The 21,579-nt window shown below is 41.0% G+C and overlaps 1 protein-coding gene across 1 annotated transcript in view; it reads left to right on the top strand.

Annotated features, from left to right (window-relative positions):
• The window catches only part of ADAM12 (ADAM metallopeptidase domain 12), a 171,759-nt gene that overhangs the window by 3,995 nt on the left and 146,185 nt on the right, over window positions 1–21,579 (top strand). The window contains exon 2 of the mRNA XM_026851654.1: window positions 4,116–4,249. Within this exon, the coding sequence (XP_026707455.1) occupies window positions 4,157–4,249 (93 nt within the window). The 5' untranslated portion in view covers window positions 4,116–4,156. The remainder of the gene's footprint in view (window positions 1–4,115; window positions 4,250–21,579) is intronic.

Raw genomic sequence — 21,579 nt, 5'->3', positions numbered from 1 at the left:
GGGCTTACCCTCAGAGATGGGTGGCCCGAAACCAGCCGGAGAAAACTGGGAGCGTCTTTTGTTCAGCCGTTGTGCAAGAGACTGAGTGAAGTAACCCCACTGGGATAAATTCTGTGGTGTTCCCAGCTTTGCCTGAGGTGAGGGCCGTGCATGCCAAAGGCTCTCCGAGGTTGCCAGCAGCCATCCCACCTTTGTACCTACCCAGGAGCCCACGCCACCGCTCAGGCTCGGGCTGCTCTGCGGCTGCACATCTCTTTGTCCCATTTTTTTCAGTGTTTCCTTCATGCTTCAGTTTTTCTGTCTATGTTTTTTGGTCCTGACTCTCTTCTAATGGTTTTTTGTTTGTTTTTTTTGTTTGTTTGGGGTTATTTTTGTTTTTTGTTTTTTTTTATGTTTGGTTTATTTTCTCCTCAAGTAGGAAAATCTCTTCTGTCCATGTCCTGTTGTTCAGTCAGGCTCAGTGGCCCTTCAGGTGCTGTCACCTTTCCCATCTCAGAGGGGTATGTGTGGGTCGCTCTTCGTTGGCTGTGATCCCTTACTTTCTGCAGCATGTTCTTTGAAACTTTGCAATCAGGTTTCAGAATCCTATTGAAAGGATTTACCTTTTTATCTTTCCCTTACTTTTATATTTAAAGACCAATCTAGAGTTTACCTATCAGTCATACAGGTTATTTTGTAGTCTTTCAGAAATACACATAGTATGTAAACATAATGACCTTTAATCAGGAAAACATGGTTATTTGATTTACGAAAGAAACTATAATGTGCACTGAGGACAGTTGGGAGTTAAGCAAGTGCATAATGTCAAGCATGTGCCCAAGTGCTCTTAGATTGAGGCCCCGTGACTGGCCTGCAGTGCTTTCTACGCCTTTTGCAGGAAGCTGTGATTTTTGTCACACCCAATAATTTAAATAAAAACATTCAGATAAGCAGCAAAATATTTGGCTGAAGGAAAGCAACTAGACAGAAAATGGTCTTGTGTTTTATAAATGCTATGGCTTCAGAAGAGTTTGCAAACCCTGAAGCTTCCCTGTTTTGTTTCTCCCAAATAAATTGTCTTTTCCAATAAAGATATAACTGCTGCCTATAAACCTGTCTTGATGTCTGTCTCCAGACTATCAACACTTCTGCACAATATGCATTTTCAGTGTGCAGATAAATAAGCACGTGTATAAGATTAAATCTGCTCATTGTAACCATACTTTGTTGTGCACCACAAGCATCACTCTTGTGATGAAATAGAAGTGGCAAAATTGAACCACACTTCATGTAGATATTTTTTTCTTTTTTCCCGTGATGTTTTTATAGCAGTTGCACTTTCTGGACCATGCCATGTAATGAGGGAGTAACACATCTGTGTACAAATGCTGATCCCTCCCCGTCCCCTTTTTCTTCTGTTTTGGGTAATCTTGTGATGTTAATGCCTTGCAGAATTAACGAGAAAGGCAACTTTCAAATCCATGGATACCAGAAAGACTGTGATGCTTCCTGATATCTAGCTGCAGCTCCATGGTGTAAGACTGTGTGGAAGTGATGTAGACAATGCATCTGTGGGAGCAAAACTATGCTCATAGGGTTTCTTAAAATTTAGATCTCATGAAACTTTCAGAACGCAAATCCTACAAAATAAAAGGGCCTGAGTCACTTAATTCATAGAGTTGAGACTGTTCTAGTGAGCCAAGAAAAAAAAAAAATGGGGCTAGAGCCAAACTTTTCTCATTTCTCTGAGATACGCTTCATAAATTTCTGTTCTGTGCGGGGAGCTTCATGCCTGATAATCAGAACAAAGAGCTGTGAGGGTCTGTCCAGACCCTCCGAGGCAGATGAGACGGTATCTCACCTGCCTCTGCAGGGGTGAACCCAGTCGTGTGCAGGGTTTGGAGCATCCCTTCTAGACTCAGCCCTGTCACATGGGTTTGGGCTGCGCTGAGGGTGCTGTGAGAACCTTTTCTCTACAGCAACACCTTTATAACAAGAAACTTTCCTCCTCCCCAATATACTTTATCTTGGTCTTTTCTGGTGTTTCAGGGAAAGTGTCATATTTTTAAAAGCGTGATGGAAAACACTGAACTTCTCTTCCTCTCACGTCGGCCTAACCATAATGACTGCATAGATGTTTTTAAGCTAATTCTAACAGTGACTAAACTGGGGTCATTCTGCTCAAAACATAACTCTTGATCCTCAGAGAATGCTGTGTGACCAAAGAGGGTGGGTCAGGTTGCTGGGATGGCAGTCCAAGCACTGGGCTGTGGGGGCAGGTCTGACCCTGCAGCTCTCCTCTCTCTCCCACACACAGCTCAGCCCTGAGCCAGGGTTTAGCTGCTGGAACGCTGCCCCATCACCTTCCCTCTGCACCTCCTAGCACAGAGGCAACGGGGGGAAGGAGGAAGAAAGGTGACGTTGGCCTTTCTCCATCTCAGTGGAGGATGGACACATCTCTAGAGCACCTGGGAAGACTCAGGTCTTATCCTCGTGGGGTACAAGTGCACCAGGGGGCTCAGTGTGATGGTAGGTCAAGAGTGTGGCAAACTCTGCCGGTGTTTTGACTGTCCCACAGCACCTGGAACCATCTCTACCTTCTCTTTAAGATTTATTCTCAGTACCATTTCCAGCTCTTGTACTATGATACCATTTTTTAGGACTCTGCTTTCGCAGGCACAATACCATTACTATGTTTACTGAGAAGAAAAATACTTGATAAATGTTGCATGCAAATAGCTTTTTGACATTGTAGTATGAATTGAAGTCATCTGACTGTGTAGGAGTAGAGCATTACTTCAATGACAATTTCTATTCTCTTCCAGATATTTTTTTTTTTTTCCCCCACTAATAAGAATGTGCCTCCTTGATGTTACGGGGTTCCCAGAACTTCGTGACCTCCTTGCATGTCCATATAGAAATGCTGAGGCTGCTCTGTTCAGTCTTTTGTTGTACACAGTTCGGATTAGTTAAAATGGAGTACAGACTAGTTAAAATGGAGTACAACCGTACATTGGAGCTTGCAGAGGAACCCCAGACCGTGTGGTTACATCTGTGCTGTGACTCGAACTGGCAAAGCGTGAGGACTAGCGGAACCCCTCACAGAAATGGGAAGGACATAAGGGACAATCTGGAGTCACTGTCTGCCCTTAGGGAGCCTGTGTTATGCAACCGCAGCGTGTGTTCACCTCAGGGAGGGTGAGGCCCCAGTTACACCCCCTGGGGCACTGTCCCCCCTCCTACCACGACTTCTACTTTGAATCTGATCCAGTGTGGCCGCATCTGGGAAGCGCAATGGGAGAACAGGGATTGGGGCTAATTTCTTACCTTAATTACAGGAAAATACTCCTGATAAAATCTTGCCTCTTTTAAATCCCTGCAGCTTTCTTACCCTCTTAATGATGACGCTGAAAAGACATTGATCTACTGTATTCCCCCCCTGCTATCACCTTCAATGGAGAAAAAAATCTAAAACTCTAGTTATGACAATTACAATGACATGTCATGATAGGACAAGGGGTCACAGTTTTAAACTGACAGAGGGGAGATTTAGATGAGATGTAAGGAAGAAATTGTTCCCTGTGAGGGGGGTGAGGCCCTGGCACAGGCTGCCCAGAGAAGCTGTGGCTGCCCCCTCCCTGGAAGGGTTCAAGGCCGGGTTGGACGGGGCTTTGGGCAACCTGGGCTGGTGGAAGGTGGTCCTGCCCATGGCAGGGGGGTGGGACTGGATGGGCTTTGAGGTCCCTTCCAACTCAAACTGTTCTATGATTCTATGGTTAATGTAATACTTTAAATAATGGTGCCAAAATCTCTTCAAATATTTCATTTAAGTCTTGCATACCAACTCCTTATCTGTGCATCCTGGTATCTCTACTCCTGATGTGTAGTCTTTGTCTTCTACTGCTGCAGAAGTGCACCATCTGATCAACCTTGACACTTCTCTCCCAGAACCCCCAGCTACCTTCAAAATTTGTGTAGGTTTTGACACCGACAGTATGACCTCATAATGTTTTAATATTTAATCCTTTTCCTGAATTACTTCCTTTTCAAATATACTGCCAGGTCCCTTAAATAACAAGTTTCATGTTGTCAGACGCTGTTTCCGACTAACATGAAGTGCTTCTCCCTGTCCCTAGGTGAGAATGTGGACAGCAAGTTGGAGTCCTCGACACAGCAGATGCCAAAGGACCAGTCAAAAGATTATGAGATAACAATTCCCTTCCTTTTGAATGGAGACCAGTGGAGACCAGTAAATGGCATTTATTCAAAGGTTAGTCTTCATTTTGCCAACTATTTTATTCCAAGGTGTATAACAATTGGAAGGCTTTAGGGGAAAGTAAATGCACTTACTCCATCATATCTGTTATACTAGTATTTTTTATATTTCTGTAGACCGCTGACTAAAAGTGTTCCTTACCTAATTTAAGAAAATGGATAATGACTTTGGCTGAAATTAATGCGTTTTTACTGTAAAGTGGCATTCTTTTTTTTTTTTTTTCTGATAGGAGAAATGGAAGCTTAAAGTTAAATCATTTCTTTAACAAGGTTAACGTACATTGCTTGAGGTTGGATCATACAACAGCAGAACAGCCCCAAAAACCGAGGGAGGGGCAAATACAACAAACACGTTTGTTTGAGGAAATACAGTCTGACAGCAAGAACTTGAAGGAAAAGGGTAAATAATGTTGCCTTGTTGTCTGCAGCCTGAGGCGCTACCTGGAGCCTGTCATGGGAGATGGGCCCCAAATGCCATCCCACGTACTGCAAAGGGAATCGGGGGCGAGTCTCCCTTCACAGGCTGCTTTCCCTTTGCCTAACAAGGGCATAATCTGTCACTGGCTCTGACTAAGCAGGAATTGTTTCCCCCTCTTGACAGGTCCTGATAAGCCTTCCTCCTTTTTATCCCTCAGACGTTGGCAGATAATATGGGTAGCTGTTTTTAGGGGAAAAGGGCTGTTTTCTGTCTCCTTGGTCTCCAGCTTGTATGAAGGCGGGTGGTTGTTGTTTATTATCACTGAAGATGTCATGGGAATCTCTCGCTCAACCTTTTAAACTCAGATCCAGTATTGTTCCAGGTTACTTTTTATATTGTACTTTTAACTGTCAGAATGAGGAGAAAAAAGTTAACTTTTTTCTTTTTTTTTCTTTTTTTTTACCTATTTAAAAGAAAAAAAAACCCACAAGTAAAACCCATCACACACAAACAATGCGAACAGCCCATTAGGAACAGCTTTCTTTACTACACTGGGAAAGTGTTTCAGGGAGAAATCCTGTTTGACTACTGCCACCGTTTGCGGGACACAGTGTTTTGGATCATGCTGCTGACTGACAGAACTAGGTGTGAAAGGAGATTTCAAAACAAGGGATCTGACTTTCGAAAAAATCTTGTCTGGATTAAAATTTTGTTTACTTTTTCTTGTTCCCTTCCTAAATGGGAAAGAAAGGCCAGTCCTGGTTTTGAATATCTGCAGTGATGAAAGGGATATCGTTGTGGGTGTATAATGGCTTATCTTAGAGAGATAACACAGATGGCTTGGTCCTAGATGTATGTGCAACTCTATTTTTAGATCATTTAATTGGAAACAGGCATTCTCCATATAGAGTCCTTTTAGCTACTCACTGTAGCTTTCTGAAAGAGTTACAGCAGAGTATCTTTATGTGAGTAATGATAATGTGATTTATATCATTAATTTGTTTCCCAGAATTGCTTTCAGTTTAAGATGAACATTAGAAAAGATTTGTGGTTTGGTAGAAAGATCCTCGTGCTGTATCAGCACTTTTTTTTTTTCTTTGAATACTTCTTTTCCATGGAAACTGTTATAAATTAAATACACAAAAGTGCAGAACAGGCTGTGGGAAGAACAACAGCATTAAACTGGTAGAGGAGTAATGAATAGCTTGTCACATAAATATTGATCAAAAGCTCGAAAGTTAAATACTGTTGTATTTGACTGTTAAATAGGACCTATTGTTCTTCAACGCATTTCAAAGTGTTCCTCCCTTTTATTTTCATTTTATACGAAGTAAAAAAAAAGTATGAAGTACTGTGTACTGGTAACCAGGGGAATGGCGTTGCAACAGAATATATAGTAAAATAAATAATGCGGTGGTTATAAAAATGCCAAAGTATTAAAGTTATTTGTGTATAGATAATTGCCTCACAATGATAGTCCCATTCTCCAATCCTTTGATCATAAATACTCCTTGCTTAACAATTAGTCCCCGAGAAACCACACTAGTCATTTAGTGCAGCATACTCTTTCTTTCCCATCTTGCAGATAAAACTGTCCTTTTATTTACCCCAGGAGTCACTACAATATCTGTTGGAGTATCTCATTCAGAATCTGTCAGGAATTATTATTAAGCTAATGACTTTCTCGTTGAGGGCTGTCTGTGCCACTGTGCGTCTGTACACTGTGCAGAGCAGAAGGAGAAAAGCTGAAATCAGTCACACTGTTTAATCACACAAACACACAAAAAAAAAAAAAAAAAAAAAAAAAGAAGTTACGTGGCTGTAACCCGGTTTTACTTTGATACAGCTAGGGTGTACTTTTTCAAGGACATCTAATGATTCCTAAGAATGACAGTTCAGATTAATGGTGGGAAAGATCCAATTGTAAAACCAGGCATGTCATCAAATGATATTTAAAGAATTTTGGTTTCCCTAAGTATCAATTTCATGTTTTGTTTCTGGAGAGAACCTATCATTTACTGGGCGGACGGATTTTCTCCTTGCCCTTGCCACCCTAAGTCAAAGCTATGAGGGACCAAGACCAGGATCTCATTGTGGTTAGTAGCATTTCAGAAATGCTGTTGCTTCTTTCTTGTTTTAAAAAGATGCACACGCTCGTGCAAACACTTTATATAGGGAAGCACGGTTAAAAAATAAAATATGTATGATTAAGAGAAGTTACTATGGAAATGCATGTATGTTTTTGCAACTGTACGATGCCGTTCATCCAGTTAGTGGTTGTTAACATCTCTCCTGGCATCGCTTGCTGAATTCAGAAAATTTAGATCCTTTTCAGTTGGAATATTTTAGTGGTGCCCGGTTACATTCTTTTATTAACTGGGTATAATATTCTGTTGCTAATCCTGAACGTGCCGCTAAAATTAGCGGCTACTATTTTGAGTACCCGGTTGTTGCTAGTCAGGACTACTGATGAGTAACTGTATTTGTGGGCATGTGACAGCAAAATCAGGGCCCTGAAATGTTGTGCAACGTTGCTCTGTGCTTTCAAACAATAGCGGCCCATATTCACTGCAGATGTGATTTCCGTCTTCGCTGAAATTCTGTGCGCATTATAGAATGTGTTGAGAGGTCATTATACGTTATAGCTCCAGTTCTCCTTCCACTTCTCCTTTTCATTTCTTCATCACTTTGCATTTGGTGACGATTTTTTAATTTTTTTTTTTTTTTTTTTTTTCCCCCCAGTGCTTGGTTTAAACCCAGGAGGGTTAGGTTCTATTTTTCTTAAATTTTTCTAAGGTTTGAACAAAATTGTTTCATTTTTCTATTATTCAAGTGCAGGAAAATGACTCTTTTCCCTTCATGTTTCCAGCTGAATATTTTTCTTCAAACTTGGCTTGAGACTTACAAATCAAGCCAAGTTTGATGAGAGTTGGGTAAGTGATGTTTTAGTACACAGAACACTTTAGGGAAGATTTTTAGAAGACCATCTGTTTGGCTTCGGCATTTATCCTCACACCCTGTTAGGGACACACACTGGTTAATGTGTGCCAGATCCCTGCATCACAGGAGCTGTAGGTCAGGTAATATTGGTTGTGTTAGACTGGAGCCTGAAGCACGTGCCTTCTCTTGGAGAGACAAGCGCTAGGCAGGAAGCTTTTCACATGGGCATTAAGGTTTTCTTGGCTCCATTTCTGTGCTTAAAAGGTTGTAACTGTGGGGGAACGCTGCCTGCCAGAGACCATCCAGGGCAGACGTGAAATGGTGTAAAGCTGGTGGGGGATCCCAGTGTGGCATCGCCCTGAGCTGACATTCATTCTCCCGGAGTGACACATTCATTAATGAAGTTGGCTTTGTATCCAAGGTTTAGTCCAGATATTAAAATGCATTAAGTTTCTGGGAAATTGAAAGCATTTTGTGCATATATGATAGGCTCAATTATGCAAGTACACATAGAGTCCTCAGGTTGTGGCACCTGTCACTCAGGTGTGGGGTTCTTCTCCAGCCTTGACTCTGCAGGATCTATAACGCCATTGCTGGCACCTGCAAGGACTCAAATATCATCATGAGACCAGTCCAGTGCTTCGAAAGATTTAATCCTCTAAAGTTTCTAAAAGCATATGAGCAAGTTAGGTGCAGCTCTTCTTACTGGGTGATGCTTTGCATCTTTTAGTGCCTATGCACAAACTTTTGTAACTCTGATCTCTGTATCTGTCTGAATGTGCTATCAAACTGCTCCAGACACGGGGGTATGCCCCAGTCAGGCCATGATTACCATTCAGAAAACCAAATTTGAGTGTAGCTGAGCCTGGGCAGTTACTGAAAGACTTGTGGCCAGGCAGCATAGAGCTGAACATAGTTTCTGAAGAGCCACATGAGAAGCTGGGAAGCCCTGAAATCCTGCAATGCTTTAGGCTGCTTTGGGTTTCTAAGTTGCATGTCCTGGTTGCTTTCAAATGCTGCAGAGAATTTGGTTTTTAACACTAAATTTGGGTGATGTATAGAGGACAATGAGGAAATTTTGGCGTGTAACTTCTTAAAAATAATTTACTATGAGAAAGTAGATACACACAATATACCTGTCAATGGATTAGACTCTTAACCCACTTGAATCAGAGTGAGTCTCACCTAAGTCAAAGTACTGCCACTGCCTTCAATATATAAAAATATACATGTTGGAACAGCAACCTCTCCCCCAGCTTGCAGAGAGTCAGACCTCTCGTTCGGTGGCAGATGCTGGATGTCTTTCCTCACACCAGGAGATTCAGATCTGTTGCTGTTGGGATTAGAGGCAAGTGAAGGAAAAGAAAGATGCCCGTAGTGGGCAGAGAGGCCGGGAAGACCTGCGGAGGGTTCCCTGATTCAGAACAGCTATGACTCCAGCCTTGATGACTTTTAAGTCCAAATAAATCAGAAATTCGTTATCCCTTGGGGGAAGGGTGGATGGATTCAGAGAACATTAAAACTCCTTCACCATGCTTAAGCTTTCAAGGCCAGATTCTGTGCTGGTGTGAATCAGCTTCCTTCCTTTGGCTGAGCTGGTATAAATCAGGTTTGCAAATTGAAATCTTAAAGAAGTGTTTTCAAAAAAGAAACAAGAAAGATGAGAGGACAGAGTTCCTTTTCTTGTTGCAGCACTCTTTTTTTTCTTTCTTGGTGTTATGTTATACTTTGAGTATAAACTCTAGCAATGAAATGCAAAGATAAAGATGAAGGCCAGCTATAAATATATACTTAGACCATATTTCTTCTGGTTTTTAAGTGTATGCTTGTCACAGCTCAAAAGATTCTGCATGTAAAGTGGCAGAAGATTACCATTTTTTACTGCTTAGCATGCATTGCATCTCATTGGGCTTGCAAAGAAGTAGCTTTTGCATTTCTGCCTGCCTCATTCGTGAAGTATTGTGTTATGGATTGCGTTCATAAACAAACATCAGAATCTTGATTATCTGTATGTCATTCTGGACACTGATTACTTGAATCTCAATGTGAAATCCTCCACTGTCTGTAAAAGTATCATGTGCTCTGACAGTTGTTAGTTATTTTTACGCTTCTCCAGATTTGTCAGATGTATTGGATATTACACTGATTCTTTTCACCTCTTTGCATTTTTTTCATGCCTTCACTGTAAGGCTCTAGGTATTTTTTTTGCCATTGAAACAAAAGAAAAATCACTGGAAAGAATAAGAAATAATTTTAAATTTGTTAAAAAGTCACAGATGTAATGCTGGGGTTTCAATCCCAAACCCCAGATTAAGGTTGACATCTGGGTGATTCCTACAGCTCTTCCCAAAGGGGGGTGAGTTTCCCGTTAAGCTTCCTCCAGGGTGGGGCCTTGCAGGGAGAGTAAATGAGCCCCAGGTGTCTGCATTAAGTGAATAAAGGTCAGGTGTCCATCGAGGGTAACAGCTGGGACCATTGCAGGAGGGGCAGTGTCTGTTTGTGAGGGGGGTGCCCTGGGCAGATTTCCCTGTTGGGGAAGGACCTCCCGCCTCCCTGGGACTGGGCTCCAGGTAGGTCTGGCTTTTGTAAACACGGGCTGTGCAGAGATTCAGTGTGTGGCTTCCTTGGGCTGATGTGTTTGGCTTGTTGACTCGGTTGTCTCCCGTCCCTTCTATGGGAGATGCATGTCACCATTTATCCTACCCGTTGCTGGCCATGCGGTGTTGTTGTTGGGGTCAGTGGGATTGATGTTGATTACATATAATCTGACTGGTTTGTACACCCAGCGCTCACCCATGGACTGACTCTCGTGTATCAAATACAATTTGGTGATTGGTTCATCTTTATGCTGGCTGTGTCCTTTAGGCTATGCTAGGCCTGGTAACTGGCAAAACAGGATTCAAGTACATGTTCAAAGCTGCCAAGCAGGGATGAGCCTTACCCATCTGGTCCTATTTTTATGCTATGTCATTACTGCCTTCATTACTAACTGGCGGAATAGGCACAGTCTATCATAGTCCACTCCGTCATCTGGAGTTATGGCATGTACACCAGCTTTGTATTATTATGAAGTTATTGGTGCACCCAGTAGAAAGACCCCAATTTAACAAGATCTCTGTGCTGGTTCATGTTTCCCCTCTTTGCTGCACCTCTTGGTGTTCTCTCTCATGTGACTCTAATAGAGGGTTTGATGCATGGAGCACAGCTGAGAGGCCTGTGATGTCAGCTAATTAATTTAGTGCTCAGAGTTTTCAAGAGCAAACCCATTCAAGTTTATTTCATAACTGGCATAGCCTTCGTGCAAGTGATAATTGTTTATATTCCCTTCAACAGAGCCTCCTGCTGTTCTTTTTCATTTGAAATAATTACCAAAGTTTAGACTTCCAGACAATTGTATTAAGGGGAATCATACAGTGCTGCTTAAACAAGTCTTTGAAGGCTGAGAGGACAGCTTTCATAGCTCTTTTACATAGTTGTTTTACATATCTTAAGAGAGAGAGGCATAAACAGAATTTATAGTCCTCTCCATATTTTTATGACTCATGAGTATCAAATATAAGAGGCAGAGCTGTGCTTGCTGCTAAGGCTGTGTCATCAGCTGGGAATGTAGCTTGGCACAGACAGCCTCAGCGGTGTGAGAAACTGCACTAATCCTCGATAAAATTCTCTGGGAGATCTGCTCCTTGAGCCTTTAATTAATAACCTGGTAGTCATTAATTTAATAGCCTAGTAAACAATCTGTTATTTCTTTTGCTTTTTATTATACCTATGCCCCTGCCTTGTAGGGCCACTGTGAGGGCTAATTAGTTCAATTATGCTCTATTATTTAATAACTCTTCTGCATTTCTTTAATTCAGAAATAGCATAATTTTTGCATGGAAGCTATTAGGGAAAGGAGTGTGTCTCCTCCTCTGAGACTCGGTTTTATTTTTGTGACTATGCTAGTAGGGCTGGCTCGCTTCACTGCGTGAGCAAAAGCAGTTTAAAGCCACCCCTCTCACCTTATCTTGTGCAAGAGAAGATCCTCGGTGTGGGGGGGAAGCACGTTCCCTTCTCAACCAGCCCCATGCCTGTGTTTAACCCATCGATCAATCTGATAAGTTCATTTATGAAGGCTTTTAGAAATGTTGGTAGGTGTATCCTGGTTCTAGGGACGTGCTGGATCTTACATAGCAGCCACAGGCTTGAGAAATTCCTGGAGCTGGGACCACCAATAAAAACTTTGTGTTGGTGATTGAGTAGGGGAAATTCTTTTCTCTGTCTGTACTGAATCAGTGCCCTAGTTTCAACTAGATATACTAGTATTCATTTCCTGCCTGAAACGTTTGGGCATACTGGGAAGTGTTAAGCAATTGGGATTCATCCCAGAAAACGGTCCATTTCATTTTTAGCTTAAGTGATACAGTGTGTTAAGTTTGTAAAGTTCTGTGCGATAGTTTATGCACAATATAAATAGCAGATATTATTGAAAGAGATTGCTATTTCAATAAACAGCAAATTGAGAGTTTCTTGTTAACCATCCGCCAGACACCCTTCCCCTCCCCTTAGCGTCTTGGAGCCCTCAAGAGGGTGAAAGTCCCTTTCATGAGCTTGTATCACGCTGAGCTGTTGGGGAGGAATTTTGTCATACTTGGCCAGTGAAGATGGCCAGTGATATAATAGTCTTGGGCAAGCTCTGTCTCCCCGTACCACCCGGCCTTCCTCTGCCAGCGATTGTATACGATGGGACTCTGCAGAAGTGCTTTGTTGCGTTTGCTGCCTGGGACCCACCAGCTATGAGGTAGTGTCTCAGATTTGAGCTTGAGGAATCCGTTCATATGTTCCTCTGTAAGGTGATGGGGCTGAAGCAGCGTTCTTTGACAGGAGTTTTCAGACTGGTATTAAAAAAAAATCCCCAAAACAAACAAACAGATCATACTTTCCACAATAAAATGGAAAATAATGTTTCGATCTTAATGATGCAGTTAATGCTAGCAACCCTTTAACATGGTGCTAAAATCTAAAGCTAAGTTCTTGCAATTAAGCAGCGTTATGCTGGGTTTGTAAAGTGCTTGTACTGAGGCATTTTCATATTGAATTAATTTAGCTTATACTTGGCTATTTCATGACTCTTGCAACAGATCTTGCGAGTGTAAGGTATGAATTTCAGTGTTGGATTAAAATAATACTTTTCTTTCCAGCTATGAACATGTGATCATTTTTTTACAGGCAGAAGGAGATTCTCCCTTGTTCTTAATTCTCACTGTGATTGCTTTGAGTCAAACTGAACGCAGCACAATTCCTACAGCAGGGTCTCCCCCACCATATGCTCAGATCCTGCACGGAGTCCTTTGAGGGCTTGCAGGTAACAGCAGAAGAACTTGGGACCCTTCGAAGGGCTGAAGCCCTCTGAGCAGGGGAACACCATGGAAACTAAGAGCTGCTGACACAGGCAGCGATGAAAACCCTTATCTTAGGAAGGCATAGTAAATTGAATTGTATCCCGTGTATATTTTGGGGGATGAAGAAGTAAATTTAGCTGGTCAGTTCACCGAGTCCTATTGTTAGCAAGCCCGATGCATTTGTTGTTGAATTACAATTCTATTTCAATACGATTTACGCAAACCCCAGTTGATTTATCTCTTCTGTAGGAATATTTCTCATTTCTCAGAATTGTAACGAGAAATCATAGAGGTTATATGCAGTTTAAAGCTTGATAAGAAAAAAATAATTAGGATTGATTTAATAAGCCTTTGTGAAATGCAGTAGTAATATCTTGACAATAAAAGGATTTCAAAGGGTTGCTGTTTTTTCTAGAAATAAAATGACTTGCCAAAAAGTACGCCGATTGTTTTTGAAAAGCTTGTGTAGAGGAGGTAAAAATGATCTATATCAATTCGATATCATAGCAGAGAGTTTGTGCTCAATTTCTCTCTTGAGGAAATGGTGTGTCCCTTTTGTGCACCGTCTTTCCTCAAGGACACAATTCTCAAGTATAATTGAACTTTTTGAAGCTTAATTTAACAAAACGATTGCAATTTACAGCATTGTAGACGGGGTGGAGTGAAGAAGCTTAGTGAGGCTGGAGACGAAATACATTTGGTGATAATTTGTGCGCCGCGTTTCCATGTGTGTGATACGCGTGTGTGTGGCGGGGGTGCTGCCAGAGTCTGCAGGCATTTTACTGGTCTTGATCATATCCCTGTCCTGCACGGATGTGCTGGTGGTATTTCTGGTCAGGGTAATGGTAAACCTGCTAGTGATACTGGTTGCGCTGAAGTACGTGTTTGCGCACCCTGATACAACAGTTAGACACACGTGGTTGCTTCGACAGGGCCACTGAATCCAAGGAGGGGTCCTGTCACCTCTCATTGCTCCTCAGCAGACCAGGATGTGTTAAGCAACATTTAGATCTCCAGCTCTGACCTTTTCACCCTCTGCCCCGAGTCCCAGGATGCTAATATGTTGTTTCCTCTGAAGTTTGGATCACTCTCAGGAAAGTGCTCCTAGGTCCTGCCCTCATTCCTTTGCCCTTACTCTGTCTCCTGCCTTAGGATCAACTTCATTTTGGTTCTTCTGAATGAACTTGTCCCCCCTTCTTTTTCTGGCCCTCTCCCTCCACCAGGAGCTGTGGGGCGGTTTCTTGGCAGCGTTCATCTTGTTTGCTCCTTCTTTCTCCACTGGCCGCATCCTTTGAGGAGTGCTTCAGCATTCCTGCACAAAAACGGTCTTTTTGGGGTGAACCTGCCAAACCCTTCCCGACCAGTCGTCCCTGTCTGGAGTGATTCCTGGCCTTCTGAAGCAGCAGCATTTTACACTGTGTGTTTAAAGTGAAGCCTACAGATAATTTTAATATTCAGGAGAACTGCGTTTGTTACCTGAGGCCACTTAAATGGGCATGGGAGGAAATGTTTTTAGTCAAAGCAGCTGCCTAGCTAGGGAAGGATCGGGTCTTCATTGAGATGCCTCATTTTTGCACACTGGTGGATGCTGTTTTCTGGCACACTTCATTTGTGTGAGTGTTGGAGATGGCAGGCTCCTTCGGGCAGCAATTTTGGATGAAATTCTACACTGGTGTCTCTCAGATGACATTATTTACTTTAGTTTCACCCATTCCATCATCTTTCCCTAGATGTTTTCCCATTAAGTACATCTTGTACTGAAAAAGAAATGCTGCTGAAGGAGGTCTGCTTCAACTCCTGGCAAGTGATGATGAGACAAAAGCCCTTAGATGTGTTAATCTAAACAGCCATAGTATCCCTGCCCCAAAAAGGACCGTTTCCTTGGCAGATACTGAATCTGCCTTTTTCAAAGGAGAGGGGAGTTTCTGGAAATGAATCTGTTGCGGGAAAAGCCAATAACAGGAACTGTAATTTTGTCCTCAAAGCAACTTCTAGCATATTACTGGTTTTAACACTGCACACTCCCTACTGCCTACGCTGACATGGTCAGGGTGCGTTTTCAGCAGCAGAAGAAAAAGTGGGATCCCTAAATTGAGTATCCCCAAGAGAAACTGCCTTTCTTTTGGTTTCAACAGACAGAAACATTGTTTAAAGCAGACTTTTTTTGGCATTTACTGGCATTACTAAGAAAGAGTTGGCAAGGAAAGCTGGCAGAAGGAGATGAGTTGGATAAGCTTTAAAGATTTTTTTTTTCCTATAAAATGAATATCCAGAAGCTGTGTAAATGTATTTTTTTTTCTGTTTAAAAAGGGTATATAAAGACAGCATATACACATTTTTGACTGAAATAGCATATAAGCTGGCTGTGCCCTCCAAATTCTTTTCCCTCAATTAAAAATTTGGAGGGGGAAAAAAAAAAAGACAAAACAAAACAACACCTCAGGAAATCCCTAGAATGTTTATTTGGGAACAGACCAGCCTGTTACAGTCATTAGCTTGCAAAGGTATTTCTGTTATAGTCAGAGGGCAAAGTGAATTTTAACCTTTTATTGCCAAGACATGTTATGTTTGTTAGGGAAGTAGCTATTGAGATACATTGAGGCATGTGAATTACTGTGAACGAGTGGTGTATGTAAAAAAACCAAAACCAAACCCTAAAAGTACTCCCTGCAGAGAGAAATTAAAATCAATTTAAACACCCATAATTAAACATAAAGTACTGTATTTCATACTTTATTGAGTTTCTATTTATGACTTTATCATTTCTGGTTGTAAAAGGCTTCAATTGCATCAAAAAGATATTTCAAAATATTTTTTTTTTTTTTTTTTTTTCCATTGCAAGCTTAGTGCGGAATTGCTTACTGCCATGGTGTGTTGATTATAAAGGAAAAAAGGGAAAAGGGCTGGACTGGTTTAAACCGTGATCTGTGGGAGCCCTCGAGACCAAAGTGGTTGTTTCACAGGATCCCCATAGGAGGGAGAGAGGAAAGGAAACGGCGACTCTATGGAGACCAAGCATCAAGAGCCTGGGAACACAGCAAGTCGCAGAGGGCAAATTTAAGAAATGGATACAAACAGTTGGGTTTCTTTTAAGATGGAAACCTAAATTGTTTGCTTTGTACAGTCTTTGTACTTTGTACTTTTATTGTCTTGCCCTTTTCCATCTAGAAAATGGGAATCAAGTTTAATCCAAGCCATAGGACATCAATTTGATTTTGGTAATGGCCTTTTCAGATTAAAAGTGCTATTTGTATTCATACTCTTGCTGTACAACTTTTAGGGAGCAGGGATTTGCTGTTCTAGGGGAAAGAGGGATGTCTCGCATGTGTGGATAAATCACGCATGTGTTGTCAGAACAAGGGAACAAATATTTTCAAGATTTTACTTCTTGGAAAATTAAAGCGGAGAAGTGTTTGCAAAGCTGTGTACAAGGATTTTCACTGTTACAGTCTTGGAGGCAATTTAAGAGCAGCTTGTAAGTGCTATGAAGAACATCAATTGGGATTTTTAAAGTGTACGGTGAGCTTTATACATCAGTCCAAGTTTAGCATGATCACCTTTCTCTGAGGGAGATTAACATTGACATCAAAACGCTTTAAGGAAAATTCTGAAAAATAATATTTTGGTGTATTATGGGTTTTTTTCTTTCATGTTTATATTTTTACTGCTCTCAAATATGCAATTTAATCATCAAACATCAATTTATTCTTCAAATTGAGTTAGTTTTAACACACTCCCATCCATTTTTTATTGATTTAAAAAGAAACCTCTGTGTGTAGAACTCTAACTTCAGCCTTCGCAGAATTAGTATTTAGCTATTTCTCCAAATCTGTGTGTTTGTGATGGAGAGAGAATGACAGCTAGATTTGAGCCATTTCTTCAAAAGAGGTTCCTGAGTCCTCCCCATTGCATTACTGAATTTCCAAGTTGGTATATCTGTATCTATATTGATATAGTAGGTATTCGATATCTATAATGCTGTCTATACTTATATCATCTATATCTGGACACACATACAGATTCTCTGTTTCCAACTTTGTCTCAGGATTCAGCTCCTAAATCACGGTTTGAAAATTTTTTTTACAACAATATGTGAGGAGAAAATGGCTGAATAAGGTCACAGCAAGATTGTGTGTGGAAATCTAATCATAAAATCAAGCAGTTGAGAGGGAAGATATATACCATTGAGTGAAATTCCTATCAATGTTTCTGCTTTCTAGAACACGTTATTAGGAAGGAATTACATTTAGAAGCAGAGAGCTTATCAGTGTGTCCTTGTAGCGTACTTGCCAATGTCATGAACTTCATATATGTAGATAGAGTTGTTCTAATTTTAGGACTAGGCAGTGGGCAAAAAAAATAGTGTGTTGTGAAAGAAATAAAACCAGTATTCAGTCACTGAAAGTGTGGATATTATCTGTGTCATCATTAAAGAGCTTAAAAATTGCAGCAGGATCGGTTGCTATGGACATTTTGACTGATGTATATGAAATAAGTGTCTTGTGGGGCTCCCCCCATTATTGTGTGTTGGAACTGAACAATATTTCCTCTAATTCTAATAATTGGGGCAGGTAACAGAGACACTGATTTTTTTTTTTTCAAAGAAATATTAAAAAACAAAATAAAAATCCTTCACAGCCTTCATTACCAAGCAGTTTAGACGAGTCCAGTCTCTGCTTGAAGTCTTCAAAGTCAATGTTGGTTTGTTTTTCCAGCAAAATCTTAAGCTGAATGTGAATTCTTGCATTAGCCATCACAATTAAGTCAAATGCTCTGGAAATACTGCACTATGCTTTGTTTTTTCATCAACCACCTTGCCATTTTACATTTTTACATTCTATATTTTTAAGTTGTATGTGTAGATTTTCTTGTCATCGCCGTGAGAGTTTCAGGAGTTCAAGAGCCACAGTGAAATTGCGTTCATGATCTGTTCTTTTGGTGTGATGTCTGGCACCTGACAGTCTACTGCGAGCTAGTGAGAAGTTTATTCAGCATAAAACAAAGTCATATGGCAATTTATTGCTGTCTTTACCTATCCCACAAAACTGTTCCTTCCAGAATGTGCCATTTACTTCTTCAATTTTAGGGAGCTGTATCTTGTCTGTTGGGGCAACGTCATTGTCACACCTTTATGGAAAGGAAATAACTTGTCCCGCGTGTTTAGCCTAAGGTAAAGTTTGTGTGTGCAAGGTATTTTTATCAGTGAATTTTGATTTGCAAACTAAAATTTGATGGGAGGGGCAGTTGATATACCTTCTTTATGAAGTGTCTCATGAAATTTAGGCTTCTTTAAAAACAGAGCCTCTATGTGAAAGGAAATAACTTGTCTGAGGGAATAATGCTGCATCCTTCGGGTAAGGCAGTTCAATCAGTTGCTCAGGAGTCCCTCAGGGAATGAGTACACACGTGGCATCTTTGCTCTTCCTAACTCTTTCTCTAAGTGTATCCAATTTATTCAGTCCTCAATCGTTATTTTCTTGTGCACCTCGATAAGTTGTCCATCTGAGTTCCTCTCTAAAACTCATCAGTCTTTTGGTGAGCAAGACTTCTCATTTAAGCTTTGTGATAGGGCTCTAAAAAGCTCTTTCCCTCATCTCAGGAAACCAGGACAGTAGGGGGAACCCCTGCAGAGCCATTCTCTATTTATATGTTGATGAGCCTCAATGAAATCTTCCAAAAAGTCTATATATGCTTTTAAACCTGCCAGAAGAATCTGACTTGCTCCCGTGCTTCTAAGTCCTGCTCTAAACGTACCGTATTTGCTGACACTTTGTGGTACAGCGTAGTGGCACCCATATCTGACAAACACTTGCTATTTATAGAGACACTAATGAACCTTTCCAGAAGCCTTCCTCTGCATTCTGCTAACTTATTTGACTCAGGAGTACAAAAACCAGAAGTCTGGTGCAATGTGTCATGTTTTAACAAGCAAAGTTTCATACACTCATGTTGTTGAATTTCAATAAAATATGCAACACAGTGCATCATTAAGGCCTTTTTTTTAAGGGTTGGAAAGAGTGATAATTCAGTAGTTTAGGTTCATACCTTAATGAAAGGTTGGGCTTTTTGTTTTTTGAAAAGAAAGTGTTGAATGGCTCAAGAGTGTTGTACCAATCTGTTCATTAGTAACGTAGTGGTTTGGTTGGAGCACTCATGTATAGGTGGGAGGCTGTGGATCAGACCACTGAGGCACCAAATCTCACAGGAGACTGCAGCCCCACAGTCTGTACATGTTTCATACTAGATCCTCACTGAATAGTTACCGGGAAGCAGAACAGCCATTAAAATAAATTAGAGAGATAGGTCACCTGGGGGGAACATGGGAAGGAGTGCAGGGAATGGTTGGAGGTCTGAAACTGTGGCCTGTGATGAGGACCAAAGAGCTGGGACTGTCAGTCTAGAGAGGAAGAAGCTGGGTGGAGACATGATAAATCTTCCAGTATGTAAATGGCTGCAGGAAAGTACGAGGGAGTAATTAGTTTCTGTGTCACTGTTAGATATGCTCCCCGTCTAGCAGGGACAAGAAGAATGGCTTTACAAGGCAACAAATAAGAGCTCAGTAATGAAGATAATGAGAAAAGGATGTATTTACATGCATATAGTGAGGAAGGGAAGCTTTGAAGTCTCTCAGAGTGCACTTGATTTTCAGAAAAGCCAGAGAAACAGCTGCTAATGAGAGAGGTATAATTGATCCTGACATGGGGCAGGAATCTCTGGGGTCCCATAAACCACATTTTCTATGATTTGATGTAAAGTGGAGACCATTCTTTCTCCTTTATAAAAGCCTGTTTTGCAAACTTTTACCATCTCTACATTTCAAAAAAGATGATTTGCTTTTTGCTGGGGTTTTAAATACTTTTTAAACTTCATAGAAAATGCTCCAGCCTCTTGCCTAGGGTGAAGAATTTGTTGCCCCATAGCTCTTCTCTCTAATTATTAGTTTTGCACAATTTAGAACCAGACTTTAAATAGTACATAGACAACTAAAACATTAAATATAATCCTGTCTCAACTGGACGAAGAGAAAATGCCCTAGCAGAAGTTGACCCTTTTGTTTCTTCTTTTAAATTTTATTCTTAATTCAAGGATGGACACTGAAATCACAGAGGCGGATCAAGGTGCCGTGGAGGTTGGGATATTTATAACCCGAAGAGGTTTGGTTTAGGGAGGAAGTAGTTCTGGCTCTGGAAGGGCTTGTTAAATTTTGTGTTGTGCTGCAGAGTTCCCACATAACCATGGACAAATCAGTTAGCTTCTCCATGCTGTCGTTGCTCATCTGTAAATGGAGATAGAGGCACGTCTCTGCCTCATAGGTGCTTGGCTGCAGCTGTGATGGAGGCTCTTACCAACACGCAAAATAGTTTTAGAAAACAGTAGTAGACAGCCTGAGGAAATCTTTTCTTCGAGGAATTTGGGAGATTCAAGAAAGAGATGAATAAGCCATTCTGTTGAGACAGGTTATGAAAAAACACCGCGTGCGTGTGAACTGTTGACTGTGTCCTGTAGTAGCACTTATTGCCTCTTTCCAGAGCATATGCTATAAAATATTGTAAACAAAACCTGCATGGGGAGATTAATCTTTTGGAAGCTGGGTGAAGTCTCTTCTGTATATCTTTCTGAATTTCATGGTAAACTTGTTACACAGAAATAATCAGGCTTCACCAGAGGCCCTTCAATGGCTTTCTGGAAGTATAATGCCATAAACAATATTGGGTGGCAGCAGCAGACTCGTATCTGTCTCATCTGTTACTCTGAGAAGCATCAAAGCTTCAAAAGATTTTTCAGGAAGGGGGAAGGGAGGAGAGGGTTTAACTGCAGTGCATCATAAGTAGACCAAATCCTGAGATGACAATTTCAACTGTTTACAATAAGCGTGAAGTAATTCAAAACACATTCTGGGACATTAGGGTTGTAAAGTCCCCATAGATCACATGGGCTGTGTTGCAGAGCTGTCTTAGTTTTAATTAGCAGTGAACAGAGACATGGTAATGGGTTTGGGGTTGGTGGTTTGGGTTGTTTTTTTGTTTTGGTTTTTTTTTTTGAACTATCATCTGAATGAAAACATGTTTAGTCCAGAGCTGGTTAGGAGTCTTTTTCTCCCTTTCAATATCTTTTCTGCAGTTTTGTGTCAGTAGCTGTGAAGGAAGTAGATGGGATGCAGAGCATGGGGTGTTTGGGGCTGTGGTTGGCCTATTGTTAAAAATTTTCAGGTGTTCAACAGATTTTTTTTCAGTGAGTGCTCCTCAGTAATATATCTCTTTTGTGGTTACTAACTCTTCCCAACGTTAAGCTGGAAAATATGATTTTTCTGTTTTCATTTTATCTTTCCTCTTTTTTTTTTTTTTCTACAAAGAATAGTTGGTTTGTAGTTCTAGGTCCAAAATGAAGGCTCCTCTGTGTCTAAAAGTGAGAATTTTCCCTCAGAAGACTATAAATCTCCAAAGCTGATGGAAAACCAACAGCATATGGCACACAATTCATCTAGTGCAAATACCTAAATATTCTGTGAATCATAGCCCATCCCTGGGGAAAACCGTTGTATTTAAATTTCCATTGGGGTTTAATCCTGAGGAGGAGGCGGGGGGG

The sequence above is a fragment of the Athene cunicularia genome, assembly GCF_003259725.1.
Source record: "Athene cunicularia isolate RWA chromosome 6 unlocalized genomic scaffold, athCun1 chr6_part1, whole genome shotgun sequence".
NCBI lineage: Eukaryota > Metazoa > Chordata > Aves > Strigiformes > Strigidae > Athene > Athene cunicularia.
Note: the sequence above shows the minus strand (reverse complement) of the source record. Positions and strands in the feature narration are given on the sequence as shown.